We start from the raw sequence: 14,922 nt of genomic DNA on the forward strand, positions 1-14,922 counted from the left end.
GTAATCACTGAGGGTTTTTGGAAAATGAGAGGGGGTCCCGGATTCGTTGATGACATAATTTTTTTTTTCTTTTCTGCTTCTCTGACTTATTCCCAGCTCCGGATGTCTTCTAGGAGGTCAGTCTGAGAGCAGGGAGGCTTTGAAGTAATTATACATGTAGAAGAGGAGTGTGGGGGGGGGGTTGCTCTCCTCTGAGATCATTCCTTCCGTTTCCTCCCATCTGCTTGTCATTAGACTGGTTCCATTGTCCCACTATAACCCTGAGTATAACTTCCTAACTGGAAAAGATTGAGGAACAGTCATTGCTAGAGTGCCTGATGCCAGGAGCTAAACCCTTCTCCAGTGTACATAATCCCGAAAATACAGAGTCATTAATGATTGGTAACTACCACACCTGAGCAATACTGTGTTCAGAAGTTAGTGATCAAGTCCGATATTCCATTAGTTATTTGGGCAGAGTTATCGATATTGGCACCGGTTCTTGCTGTAAGGAGACTGACAGAATAAAACCAGCCACACGTGGGGGTGACCTGCTAACCTGCCCTCTACTCTGGCTGGCAGGGCATTCTGGATGTTATAGTTCCACGACAGGTGGTAAGCCACTGGTTGTCTAAGCCTGATTTTAGCCCTAAATCCAAATGTTTCTTCTGCATTTTTGGAATTCTCCCCTTGTCTGCTGGTGAACGAGGGGTTCAGTACGTGACTACTGGAAAACAATAGGTGCCTTTATTCTTGGGAGAAAACACTTTACCAACAGTCATACAGTCGATACACTGCATCACAGGATAATTAGTTCAGATTCTGGCCCTTTTCAAAACAGCAGAAACAAATGTGGGTGAAAGTGATTATAGTGATTAAACGATGCTCACGGTGACTAATCGCTTTTTAGATGACAGGGGCTGCAGCGATGACCATGCCCGTCAGACTCTGCAGCCCTGGTGCCTCATGATGCCTGGTCACTGGGTGCTTGTGACTCTCAGTAACCCAACGCATACAGCCTTCTCCCCCTTGGCATGACTCACATTACTCCTGCATGACTCTGCTAATATTAACAGCACAACTGTTACTTCTGCCCAGGATAACTGCAGGGAACTCCTGTTGACAAATTCCCTGCACAGCAGAAACCACATCACTTTACTGCCAATAACACATCTCCCCAATGAGTGTGTAATTCCTAGAGAGTAAGTGCTGGCGATCATCCTAACTGCCTCCTGTATAATATATAATCTGTATTTTGGTTTCTATACAGGGAACAGTAGTTACTCTGGGCCTGATTCAGAGCCGGACTCTCTGACCAGAGCGCTCCCTCTGAATCAGGGCCCTCCTACCTAAACTTGGAGCGGCCTCCTGGCCGCTCGCATAGCTGTGGGTGACCACCCACAGCATATGCGAGCTCCCAAGAAGATGGTCGCGATGGTCAAGACCATCGCGACCATCGGGCTTGCGACTAGACCCTGCGGTAGGGTCTCGGTGACCGCAAGCCCTGGAGTGATTTTGGCTCTATCAGAGCCAAAATCACTCCCACTGACATCACTAGTGATGTCAGTGGGGCCGGACCCAGACGGTAGGCGTTCCCATGGGAACGCCTCCGTCTGGCAGCCACGCCCCCGGCACGCCCACCAAAGGGGGCGTGCTGTCAATCAACATCGACAGCACGCCCCCTTTGGTGCGAGACCCGGAGCGACGGCTTCCCTGTCGCTAGCCGGGTCTCGCTTATGCGCATGACAGAGCAGCCTCCGTCATGCGCATGCGCACTAGGGCACCCACAGCATACGCGAGCTCCCAAGAAGATGGTCGCGATGGTCAAGACCATCGCGACCATCGGGCTTGCGACGAGACCCTGCGGTAGGGTCTCGGTGACCGCAAGCCCTGGAGTGATTTTGGCTCTATCAGAGCCAAAATCACTCCCACTGACATCACTAGTGATGTCAGTGGGGCCGGACCCAGACGGTAGGCGTTCCCATGGGAACGCCTCCGTCTGGCAGCCACGCCCCCGGCACGTCCACCAAAGGGGGCGTGCTGTCAATCAACATCGACAGCACGCCCCCTTTGGTGTGAGACCCGGAGCGACGGCTTCCCTGTCGCTAGCCGGGTCTCGCTTATGCGCACAACAGAGCAGCCTCCGTCGTGCGCATGCGCACTAGGGCACCATCGACCCGCTTGCGAGCGCTCAGCGCTCGCAAGCGGGTCTGAATCAGGCCCTCTGTCCTCTTAAAGTGCTATTTTCTTGTTTTCCATTTGCCCATCACCATATAGAAGTCATCAGTGCTAGTTCTGGCATATTTTGGTTTCCAGTTTAGTTTTCAGTGGTTTCCCAGATTGCTGCCAAAGTTTGACTTGTCCAGATCACAGCAAGAGGATTGTCAAATTAACACCAACAGCCAGCAGTAACAGATATATAGCTAGCACAATGAAAGGCTAAGGAATTGGTTCATATATTGATCAAAACATTTAAGCCTGCAGGCTGATCCAGGAGTTCTCAGATTTCTCTAAGTCCTACACTGAGTGTGTCTTCTATAACAATTAAATGCCGGTAACATCGGTTGCAATGGCCCAAATCGTGGTGGCTGGCATGCTAGCTTGTAAACCACACCCAAAAGGGCCTCATGTAGGTTTGATGGACAGCGGCCAAGACAACATTAGGCCGTATCTCGAGCTAAATAAGCCCACAATTAATAAATCCCGTATTTATTTTCTGTGTTTGACTAACCTTATCACACTGCGCATTGAGAAAGCAGCGTTGCGTTTCCCGCCTAATGATGTACAACAGCAATTCCGCCTAGCCTGGGTTAGCAGGCCTATTTTGTAAGACCCCTGTTCCTGAAGAAGCTGCCGCTTGGTAGAATAAGTGTGAGCTCTATGGGCCTGAGTCAGACCCGCTCGCGAGTGCACAGGTCGATGTTCCCCCACTGCGCATGCGCGAGCCCCAGCGAGCGACGGCAGCTCCATCGCTCCAGGGCTCACTACAGGACGAGACGGCTGTCGATGTTGATTGACAGCTCGCCCCGTTTTGTAGGCGGGGAGGGTGGGTGGCTGCACAGGAACGCCTGCCGTTTGTGGGCGGCCCTACTGACATCACTCGTGATGTCTATTAGAGCAGGAAGTCCACTTCAGCAGGGCTTGCGGGAGCCGAGACCCTCCCGCAGGGTCTCGATGCAAGCCCAATGGTAGCGATAATCGCGACCATGGTGAGGCCGCTCGCACTAGCTGTGAGTGGTCACCCACAGCTTTGCGAACGGCCTGGAGGCCGAAACAACAAAAAAAACGCCCTGACTCAGGCCCTGTGTCCATAGTACTGTTAGTGATGTTTCATACTACTGTCACTGTTGTGTGGTGATTCTAGTACAAAATATCATGGAAATAGTGCAACCCCCCTTCCCCCTGCGTTAGGAGCCACTGAGGAGTTTTATCACCACATAAAAACTCACTTCACTTGTTTTACATTCACTACAAGTGTCAGGGTAAACCTGTTAAAGGTTTCAGACTTTTACCTAACAGGTTTACTGACTAATTAGAGGCAGCTGGTGATTGGGACTGTGCTGCTGCGGTCAAGTTTGGAAAGCTTGTACAGTGGGTGGGAACTTTACTAGCCTGACAGGCTCGGCATTGTGTGAAAATACATGTCCCATCATGCCAAAGGCTGGCAGGGCATGTTTGGCACTAGTAGTTCCACAACGGCTGGAGATGAGCGTTAGATGTTGCTTATTACACCCACATTGTGCTCTGACCACTCATTACTGTCGCTTTGTTCATATTGCAGATCTGCGTGGGGTTCATCAGCAAGAAGCTGACTGTGGACATGGCGTGTGAAGCATTGCAGGTATAGGAGCCGGCGGAGCGCACACAATATGTGTCCATTACCTGGGAGGTTTATTGGTTAAATCTACGTGGGCGTACTTCCTACTGGGGTGTTGATGGCAGCCTGCCAGTAGGGCCAGTACTAGAGGACTATTGATGAGTTTATATTGGTTCATTCTATATATACAGCTTGTGCTCCATAAAGAAATGTACGTTTTTTTATGTAGAAAATTTAACTAGAACAAACTATGGTTTTTCATCTTTATTTCTCATACCAAATGTTCATTCCGGGCCCCCAGATCTATGGGGCCACCACAGTGTCATCCTGTTGTAGTTCAGAATACAAAGCAGTTTTGTTCAGCCCTTGAATTTAGTGGCCCCAATATTTGTTTCTTTTTAACTTAACAGACATCATAAGCCCAAATCAGGTAGAGATGGCAGCTTTTATCTTCATGGTCTGACCCCCTACTAACTGAACTGGGCCTCTAAGGTCTGGGTGCTAATAAAAGTACCCGATATTAGCACACGTGGTGCCAAGCCTGTGAATGTTCTATAACAAAAATAGATCACATCATTTTTTTCGACTAGTCAGTAAATCATGTCCCTAGTTGACTCCAAACCGGCTATGTGCGTGGCCATCATAGACTGAAATTGGACCTCTAATTAAGGCCCTGATTCAGAGCTGAACGCTCTGAGCAGAACGCTCACTCTGAATCAGGGCCGTCGTATTTAAATGTGGAGCGGCCTTATGGACGCTCGCATAGCTGTGGGTTACCACCCACAGCTTATGCGAGCGTCCATGATGATGGTCGCGATGGTCAAGACAATCGCGACCATCGGGCTTACGACGAGACCCTTGCGGTAGGGTCTCGCTGCCGCAAGCCCAGGAGTGATTTTGGCTCTATCAGAGCCAAAGTCACTCCCACTGACATCATTACTGATGTGAGTGGGGCCGGACTCAGACGGTAGGCGTTCCCATGGGAACGCCTCCGTCTGGCCGGCACGCCCACCAAAGGGGGCGTGCTGTCAGTCACCATCGACAGCACGCCCCCTTTGGTGCGAGACCCCGAGCGACGTATTTCTCGTCGCTCGCCGGGTCTCGCGCATGCGCACGACGGAGCTCCCTCCGTCGTGCGCATGTGCATTCTCACAACATCGACCCGCTTGCGAGCGAACTTTGCTCGCGAGCGGGTCTGAATGACCCCCTAAGTCCACAGTGATTGTCAAGATCATTGTAAATGATCTGAGACATAAGGAGTTGGGTTTTCCTGACCCATGGAGCTTACATTCTATATGGTTATATAAAGTCATTGCTTATAAAGCTGCAGGTGGTGTAGATTCTAGATAGACAAACAGCGCTACCTGGAATAAGTGTCAGACTGCGTTGTGCTGCCTCTTCCATCACACTGTAACAAGTGTAGATGCCATGCTGACACGTATAGGCTATATAGACGAAGCTACATCCACGTATAACTGAGCTATTTATATTGCATTCCTCTTATTTACAGTTAGCAGTTTAAGTGATACGTAAATTGGTAACAAAGAATTCCTTAAAGGACAAATAAATCTGTTGACACAAATAGATATAAGCCCTTGAATAATATAAATACCCGTAGTATATACTTATATAAAAGCATCGATGATGCTCTCTCGCCCTTGTTGTTCCCACGCCCGTGTAGCTGCACTCGGATCATACATGCAATAAACTGTCATTAATGGAAGACCTCTGCATAGAGAGAGAGAGATATATTTTGGAAGACTAATGGAAATGTTGAACTTAATGAAGTAGGTCGTACTTTGATGTGACATCAATGTTTTCACATCTCAACCTGCAAAATAGGGCTTATTGCTTTAATGGGGTGTTTCCGCGAAGTAGGCATACGCCGTGGATCGCGCTTGGATCGCAAGCATTCTGGGCCCTTAGATTTTTATTTGTAAATTATTTTTGATTTTTTTTATATATATATATAATCCTTTTCCTTTATCCCTCGTGCTGTGTGTGACCTCCGAGTTGTGCTGTTTTCAGGCCGCAGTCACTTATGGACAGACTGACTTGAAGCAGAGATGTCTGGCGTTCATTGAGCACCACACTCGGGTGAGTAGTCTCAATTCGTCAGTCCATCCATCCTCCATGTTGTCTGCATGAAAGCCTTCCAGCTTTCATCTTAACTCGCTGCTACATTCTCCTTCCTCCCCGTCTGTGTCACACCTGTGCGTCTGCCCCTCCCTTTTGGAATGTAAGCTCACACGAGCAGGGCCCTCATCCCTCATGTGCTTCTCCTTACTTTACTTTAATCTACTTCTTACTCCCTACTAGGGCACCTAACACTTAGTTGCTTATGCTCTGTTACTTACTTATCTGGATGTTATGGTCGCTAATGTAGCAATGTATATTATCCTTGTCCTGTACTGTATTGTACTTGAAGTCACTAGTCAACCTATTTGTTTATGTACTCTGTAAGGCGCTGCGGAACACTTGTGGCGCCATATAAATAAATGATAATAATAATTAACTGTATATCAATATGACCCATTGTCATTTGGTCCCCTGAGTCATTGTTCATTTTAAAGTCACATTTAATAGATGATGTTTGTACAGGTCTGCCCTGTGTCTGTCTGACTTGTGTAGTTTTGCGATTGATGAGATGTTTATCTCTTTGTATGTTTGGAAATGTAATCTACACTTATGTCAGACAACGTAGCCTGTGTGATTAGTGGAATATTTATTTACTGGCATAAACTATAAGTCACTGATTGAGCCCCACCATTCCCTGCCGGAACTCTGTGGCCTGATCTACATGACAGATTAGATAAATAGAGGTCAGGGGTCTTCACATCCCTACTTGCTGCACCTAATACTGTGCTGTATCTGTTGGGTTGAGCTGCCCCCGGGGTCTTTTGTCTGTGCTGCTCAATGCTATTGTCTCTCAGGGTCTGACACAGGCCCCTCACATCTGCCGCCTAAATTGCTTTAATGTAGTTTAAACCCCTGTACACTGGTATTGAGTGTGAGGGAGGGATGCAGAGAGGAGAATGGAAATGTATTGTGGAGACGTCTGCTGTCATGTCACTGTGGTCACAATCCTCCCTCAATAAGCAAAATAACCTATGTCTTGCAGCAGATGGAGTCATTTTATTTTGACGCAGACCCCACGTGCTGACTCCTTATTTGTAAAGTGAACAATGCCCGTCTGCTCCACGGGAGGTTTCTGTCCTCCCTGAGCTCGCCTTAGGACACCTGCGTTACGGTTTGACAGGTGTACCGCCCCAGTCAAACTCCCCTGATCAATGAACATGGCAGTAATCTTAAATTAGTTAAAATCAGAATTGTCTTATACACTGCAATTAAGTATAGAATTTGTCACATTGGTGAATTATTTAAAAAAAAATTATTTTGGGTTCCAACATTTACTACAAAGTGGGTGATAGAGCAGGTTTTCTATTGCTGCTTATTGCAAAAACTCCTATCACCATGATTTACATATTACAAAAATATCACCAGAGCAACTGGGCGACCTATTGAGGTCTATGTACTAAGTCTTGGAGAGAGATAAAGTGGATGAAGATAAACTACCAGCCAGTCAGCACCTAACTATTATTATTATTATTATTATTATGCTTTATTTATATGGCGCCACAAGTGTTCCGCAGCGCCTTACATAGAACTAATAAGTGAACAAGAAACAAGTAACTTACAGTACATTACAGTGCAGGACAAGGACACGTTTTCTATACATTGCTGCAATAGCGATTAAAGCACTCACAATAAGCAGCAGGGAGTTGGCAGTCATGTGTCAGGTGCCCTATGGGGAGTAAAGAGTAGAAGAAAGTGTAAGGAGAAGCACATGAGGGAAGAGGTCCCTGCTCGTGAGAGCTTACATTCTAAAGGGGAGGGGCAGACAGACAGGCGTGACACAGAAGGGGAAGATAGGGAGGAAAGAGCATGAGGTGGGTTAGGATGAGTGCTGGAAGGCCTTGATGAAGTAGTGGGTCTTGTGAGCCCGTTTGAAGATTTGTAGAGAGGTGGAGAGTCTGATAGGGAGAGGGAGAGAGTTCCAAAGGTAGGGAGCAGCACGGGCAAAATCTTGGATGCGGGAGTGGGAGGAAATAATCAATTGGCAAGAGAGGCGGAATGCATTTGTTGAGCGAAGTGGATGGGCGGGAGTGTGAAGGGAGAGAAGGTCAGAAATGTATCTGGATAGAGGATTTGGTGAGGGCTTTGTAGGTGAGTGTAAGAACCTTCAATTGGCATCTGAAGGAGAAGGGGAGCCAGTGTAGGGCTTGAAGGATAGGGGAAGCAGATGTAGAACGTCTGATGAGCCGAGCAGCAGCATTGAGAACCGATTGTAGTGGAGAGAGGTGAGAGACTGGGAGGCCAGCTAGGAGAAGGTTACAGTAGTCCAATCTGGAGATGACCAGTGAGTGGATGAGGGTTTATAGGCTGTGCCGCAGATACCGCTACCCCTGGTGTATGATGGCCGCGATGCGTGTTGAATGCCTGGGGTGCTATGCGCCCCAGTCTTTATCGGCGCTTATATCTTTTAGATCGATAGCCGATATTTTTTGCAATGTGTGAATGGTCTTTGAGTAAGACCGTTTTGTTATTTACTTGTTATGATATTGCCATGTTGGTCTCTGGCCTTGTCAGTGTTTTTTTTTTAAATTTTGTTACTTTTCAATAAACCTTATTGTTTAATAAACACATAAATGCAGGGGCTGCTGGGAGAACAACAAGCAGTGCACTCGCTGTCCAATCTCCAATGCCAAAGAGGAGAGCCAAGCATGGAAGGGCGCAGATCACTGGACAGGTGATTTAGCGCATTCCCACTTCAAAAACTGAAATCTTCATACATATGGCCATTATGAGGACACTATGTGCACATTAATACATCTCCCCCTGTATTTGAAAAATGACCGTTAGGAGCTGATTGGTTGGTACTTTTTCTCCATTCACTTTATCTCTCTTCTGCGTTGAACTTTGGTTGCTCTGTGCACGCATGACCGGGTTTGCCCTGAAATGGAGTTTCACTACCACTTGCTTAATGAAAAAAAAAAAAAAACTTTTTGAAATATTTAAAAATAAATAAAATTATTATTTTGCAGGTTTTCCACGTTGATAAAAATGCTTTAAGTAAATCAAGAATTTTTCAATTACTATTGCCTGCTTTGACCATCTTGAAATGATGGCTGTGGTACATGTACCTCCACAATCATTTTACATGGCTTTCACCAGAGATAACAAGCACATCTCTTTGCCAGCAGGAGCTACCACCAGCGATGGCCTTTGTTAGATAGGTAGTAGCCATTTTCGCTAGAGATAGGGAGTTTCTCTCTTTAGCAAATAGATCCTGAATCGAGAAAACCAGTGGGTTTGGACCCCAAACACGGCAACTTGAACGCCACCTGGAAGCAGCACAAGCACCAGGACCTATTTTCTTCACCCCCGCTGTTAGTGTTTGTAGATCATTTTCAATTACTCTCGCAAACAGTACACTTTTCTGATGAAGCGGGCAGCCAACCCATGAAACGCATCAACATCTTTCTGTCATCTCCTATACCTGGGAAATATCCGATTTACTCAAGTTTATTGGGGGGTTTTAACTCTGCATTTAATAAAAATTATATTTTTGGAATATAATCCTTTGGAAAGATTAATACTTCACTCAAGACGTTTTGTCAGGAAAGCAAACCCTTTTTTATTATATTTCCCTTTTTGAAGTGACCCTGGGCTGCCCTGTTACATAAACCCAGTCTTTATTAGTGGCGTGGCGTGTATCATACCCTCTGACATCACAGAAACTTATTCAAAATATATAAGATTCATCCCGTGTACACTGGCTTCATGTATGCACAGAATGTGTCTCCGTACATACAAGAGAGCAGTGAATTTAGAAGCACCATTCGGAAATCTCCCGTATGCATGAGATTTCCATGTTCTCATACACATTGATCCATCTCGGTTAATTCAAACAGGATGCGGCGTGTGAGCAGTGGGATTCAGCATCCAGCCCCGAGATATTTGATAACCCGTCTTTCCTCATTCTCACAGGAAATCATTAAGACACAAAGTTTCCGGGAACTGTCAGACCTGGGAGTCGTGAGCATCCTGCAGAGCGATCGGCTGAATATTGATGAGGTTCCGCTTATCCAGGCCGTGCGGGAATGGGCCCACGTCAGCTCAGTGAGTGTCCCCGACGGGCGCTGTCATATCCCGACCAGTGACTGATAAAATGACGGAATCATGGAAATAGTCTGTGTAATATAAATGAACCTCTTCCACTCCACCTGTCAGCATTGAAGTACTTAGCAATCCATAAACACAAGTGTAGTTTTTCATTTCAATTTATTTTAGAGTAGTAATAATTTGATAATAAGTATCACCGAAATTCATCATCTTTAGGGGTTTAAAAAATCATTCTAACTCAAATATCATTTATATCATTCTGTAACTACAGTAAATCAAGATGTTCCATTCGAGTTTTATCATCATTTCATAAATATTAATATTAATTTACTCTCCCAGTATGAAGGCTGTGAACCTTAAAAAGGCAACTCTTATTCATTTTCTGTAAACTTTAAACCTTGTGAACAATAGCCAGTTTAAAAAGCAGTTTTCTGCATCTCTGCTGCATATCATCTTTTATCTCTTTTCATTTATTGTATCCACTAATATTCTGTACTCTTCCCCCCCCCCCCCCCCAACCTCTATCCCTCTGTCATTCCTTCCCTCTCCCCCTTGTATTACATAAGCAATTAGAGGCGAATGCAATATTCTGTGCAGTATAGTCATGTGATCGTTGCTTTTCAAACAGGATCTCTGAGCTGTGATATATTGCTGACAAATACGATCTTTATTTATTTACTGAGTTACATATACAGTATCCCTGATGCACAATTTTATAACAACAATATGCCATATCAGGCTATCTCATATTCTACTTAATACAGTGGTATAAAGACTCTTCTTAGGGTTGCACATACTTGTCACTTTTCTGCATATCTTTAGCACCAGGTTTTTATAGTGTCGCCAACTATTTTGTGAGCTGTAGCAATAGTCATGAGAATGCAGAATTCCTGGGAGTGCTGCTTTAAGTTGATGTGCATTGTATTTTCTCCTGTTCCTGTCCCAGGCGGTTCTTGGTGTGTCGGTGTCTGTGGTCGCACAGGATGTAGTGCGAGATCTGCGCCTCTGCCTACTGTCCCCAGATGAGCTTACGACTCTTGAGAGAGAGAACACCAAGGATGAGCTCATCCCGGTGAGACCCACCACAGATACATCGATGATATCTAGTGACTTCCTGGCTTTTCCTCATCCTCACTTTCCTGTTTTGTCCATTTATTAGGAGATCCAGATTGCTCAAACATGGAAATTCCATGCCTTGAAGAAAATCAGCAACTCCCAGCCTCATCTGTTCCGTCGTAGGAAGGGAACGCTGGTCAGAGACCATCACAGTTACCTGGACTGTTCATCTAAGTGAGGTAGAGAGAGTCACCTCTGTTCACCAAGTGAGTTAGGGAATGACGGCTCTGATGTTTAAGCTCTTGTGAGGTCCTTGGATACAACATGAAGAAACCATGTGCCACATTGTAAATTATTCCACAAATGTCTATTTTGTGTTTTTTACTTTATTATGGCTAAAGAAATTTATTCCTAAAAATCTTGTCCTTGTCATTTTGTTGTTGTACACTACAAATAGCGTGAGTTCTGCTCAGATAGGGTCCGATTCTCAGTTGGGAGATTAAAGCAATAAAAAAAAGCAAGTAACTTTGCACCTGGACAAACCATGCTGCAATGCAAGGAGTGCAAACACATTTATTATTTTTGTATGTGAGGTAAATACTGGCTACCCACAAATGCTGCACAGCTTTATTTTTACCCTGCAATTTATATTAGAGTTTGGACATGCCCCCTCCTAAAGCTAAACCTCTCTGCACATTTTAAATCTGCCCCACGTGCAGTGCAGCCTGGTTTTGCCAAGGTGCAAAGGTACGTGTTCTTTTTTGCTTTACTACCAACTCGGAATCAGGCCTATAATAAGTGTTTACTCCTGAGACCTGTAATATGGTGAGTATAGGGAATGGATGGACCTCTAAGTTTGGGCTCTAGAATGCACTCAGTATATATGACTGCCCAAAAGGAAGCACCAAAATTCATGTGTAAAATATACTGCTAACTCCATACGCAGTTTCTCTAATTAAAGACTTTAAGGGGTTTTACATTCTTTTTTTTTTTTTACAAAAAGTGAATTTAAAGGAGCAATGGCAAAATTTTATATTTTCACATTCCAGAACGATGATGGTAAAATACATTGTCCAGTGTCATCCCGAGGTTCAGTTGCAGTATTTTTAAAGAGTAAAATATTTGGTTCTCCCTCCAGTAGAGAGCTGAAGCCCTTCCTATATCTTAGAGCATTGTCCTAATGGGATCAAGCGCAGGTCAAAAATCTGAAACTGAGTTAATATCAGCACTGGCCCTCCTCATTGTGTGAATCAACCAATTCACACAATGCATGTCGGCAAATCAAGTATGCCAAGCTGTCACTCAAACTCTACCTTAAGGTGGATTCACATCTATACAATCCTCGTCCTGTTCTCTCGATATTTGTAGAACCGGCCGTCCATTGTATAAGTGTGTACAATTGGCCGACTCCCTGCCTTCGGTCGACCAACGGCTTAAAATGCTGTGCAACAGTCGGCCTCTGCTGGTCGCATCTCATGTTCTGTTTATTTTTCAGGCAATTTTGGTTAGAGAAGCTCCTCCCCTTTAACATGGGAACCTGCAGCGCTGTTATAGATACCGGCGCATAGTTGAGTGTAAGCACACCATCAATTTCATGAGTATTATTATATTAAACCTTTGCATATGTTAATGTAAATGCTGACTTTACTTTCTGACTTTTAAGAATCTTAGAAAAGCATAGGAGATACAAGACTCGTTTATTTTTTGTTTTGTTTTTATTTGAGTTATTTTATTAATTTTCAGAAACAGAGAAAAGAGAAAAAAAAAAAAAAGAACATAACAAAGTCACAATATAAAGGCCCAGCGGATAAGTATAAACTTATGACAGATAGCATAGACAGAAAATATGTAAAACCTGTTACAACTTTAGCATATACTATGTAGACATAGAGAGAATCAACTTGCGCCACAATTAACATTTGAACAATGAAGAAAAATAAAAATATGAATATGAAAGCCACCCAGGGAAATATTATCTGAAAAATAACATTTTCAGAGTGAGTGTCATGAATAATTAGTCAGCGTATGGCACTATTAGTCTCAGCATGGTAGCGCCTTTTATTATTTTTAAAATTGGGGTGTCTAGCCCCCCCTTCCCATCTCTTCAGTCTGTCGCCATGGGGCTCTCTGGGCAGGTCACACAGAGTAGCCATATATTCTGGATGAGAAAGAGGGTCCGTTCAGATGTGGCTATGCCTGTGATGAAGAAGCTCAGATGAGCTCTGTCTGCCCACTTGAAAGTACATCTTTTGCCAGAGAAACAGAAGAGGCCCACTTTGTCCGTGGTGGAAGTGGAGACCTGAAACTGTAAGAGTGGGGTCCCAACTTTCCCTGTGGTTGCAGGGGCAACTGCAGCTGACACATAAGTGATGGGAGTAACAGTTTGTTCAAGGGTCTGGCCCTGGGTCAGGATGGGCACACCAGATGGTCCCAGGGGTAAACTGGTGGGTGGTGCAGTTGATGTAGGCTTGTTTTAGGATGAGACGGTGGTTGGTGGAGGTCCAGGTAAAGCAACTCCTTCCACCACAGCACCAGTAGCTTCTTTTGGTGTGAGGCCATGAGGAGCCCCCACGCTGCCATGCTCACTGAACAGCAACCTTAGCTTCTCCGGAAGAGTCTTGATAATCCCAGGCTTAGTTAAACTGTCTGCATTGCCCTCAACAGAGTGGACATGAGGCAAAATGGGAATTGGGTTGGGTTGTTTTTGTGCAAGAGGCAACATGTGCTGTACATTATGCAACATGGGCAGGATGAACACATTCTTCACCATTATAGAGGCAATTTCCTCAGGATTGTCTCCATCCAGGTCAAATTTGAAGGAGACCATCTAGTGGTTGTGGGTCTACAGCTGGCATCTCACTACCCGATCCCCTTTGTTTGATACATTAAGAAGTCTATGTTTAGGGCAGGTAGCTTTTATCATGCTGCGACCAGCTGTGCACAGACTTCCAGTAGTGCTGCTTGGTGGTGCGTCCTCCATGTCTCCTCTTCTCCTGCTCCTCCAGCCGTAGCTCTCGTTTGCGCTTCATCAGCGACACTCTCTTTGATCGCCTTGGCCACTGTTTTGTGATTGCCTTGACAGATGTAGCCAAATGACACCATTTCCTGCTCTATGTCATTAGGAACATCCCTCTCTAGGTCAAAGGAGAACGCTATGGTCTTGTTATCCTTGTATTTGCCCATTATTTTCTTGATGTCTTCAATGCGCATCCACAACTGGATGGCTATCTTGTTACCGTCATTCTCCTCTGCCAACTCTAGTCTCCTCTTGAAAGAAAACGTGATTTAGGGGGTCTTTGATGGCGTGCCTTTCATCTTTATTCTGCTGGATGCATCCCTCTATGATCTCCCTCACCTCTGGAATGGTGACCTTATTGAAGCTGGCCAGCTTCACACCCTTACTCAGGGATGCAGCTGGGTTAACTGATGGAAAACCCTATGCAGAGCAGCCAGAAAAACATTCCAGCTCCCAGGTCCAATCACACCTCCTCAACTACCAACCTACTGTGACAGTCACAATGGTAGACATGCATCCATAACCCCACACTATACACCCCACACTGTAAACATCACAACACACACCTAGGTACAGCACTGCTGATATGCACCTTCAGCCCTCCACCCCATCCACATATTCTCCCTCACTTACCCCACTATCACTTCATCACACCCACCTACACAGGGAAATGCTTTGAACATCATGCAACCAGATACATGCACACCATTCACTTACCACACACTGCACATCCCACATTAACACCCATTAACCCCCACCCCTGCACCTACACCACAGGGCAAGCGCTCTTTCCCATCCCTTTATTATATGTGTCTAGTAGGGGTGGGCACCCCTACAGTACTGAGCTGCACACCCCATCTGCCCTCCC

The 14,922-nt window shown here is 45.3% G+C and overlaps 1 protein-coding gene across 3 annotated transcripts in view; it reads left to right on the forward strand.

The window, feature by feature from the left end:
• Nucleotides 1–11,428, forward strand: part of BTBD19 (BTB domain containing 19) — a 57,140-nt gene extending 45,712 nt beyond the window's left edge. For all 3 annotated transcript variants that reach the window (XM_088455656.1, XM_088455658.1, XM_088455657.1), the window contains 5 exons: nucleotides 3,761–3,820; nucleotides 5,825–5,893; nucleotides 9,848–9,979; nucleotides 10,929–11,054; nucleotides 11,142–11,428. In XM_088455656.1, coding sequence (XP_088311782.1) covers nucleotides 3,761–3,820; nucleotides 5,825–5,893; nucleotides 9,848–9,979; nucleotides 10,929–11,054; nucleotides 11,142–11,276 — 522 coding nt within the window. In that variant the 3' untranslated portion in view covers nucleotides 11,277–11,428. The remainder of the gene's footprint in view (nucleotides 1–3,760; nucleotides 3,821–5,824; nucleotides 5,894–9,847; nucleotides 9,980–10,928; nucleotides 11,055–11,141) is intronic.
• The last annotated feature ends 3,494 nt before the right edge of the window (nucleotides 11,429–14,922 follow it).

The sequence above is a fragment of the Taudactylus pleione genome, unplaced genomic scaffold, assembly GCF_031769625.1.
Source record: "Taudactylus pleione unplaced genomic scaffold, aTauple2 ptg000662l, whole genome shotgun sequence".
In the NCBI taxonomy this organism is placed as follows: Eukaryota; Metazoa; Chordata; class Amphibia; order Anura; family Myobatrachidae; genus Taudactylus; species Taudactylus pleione.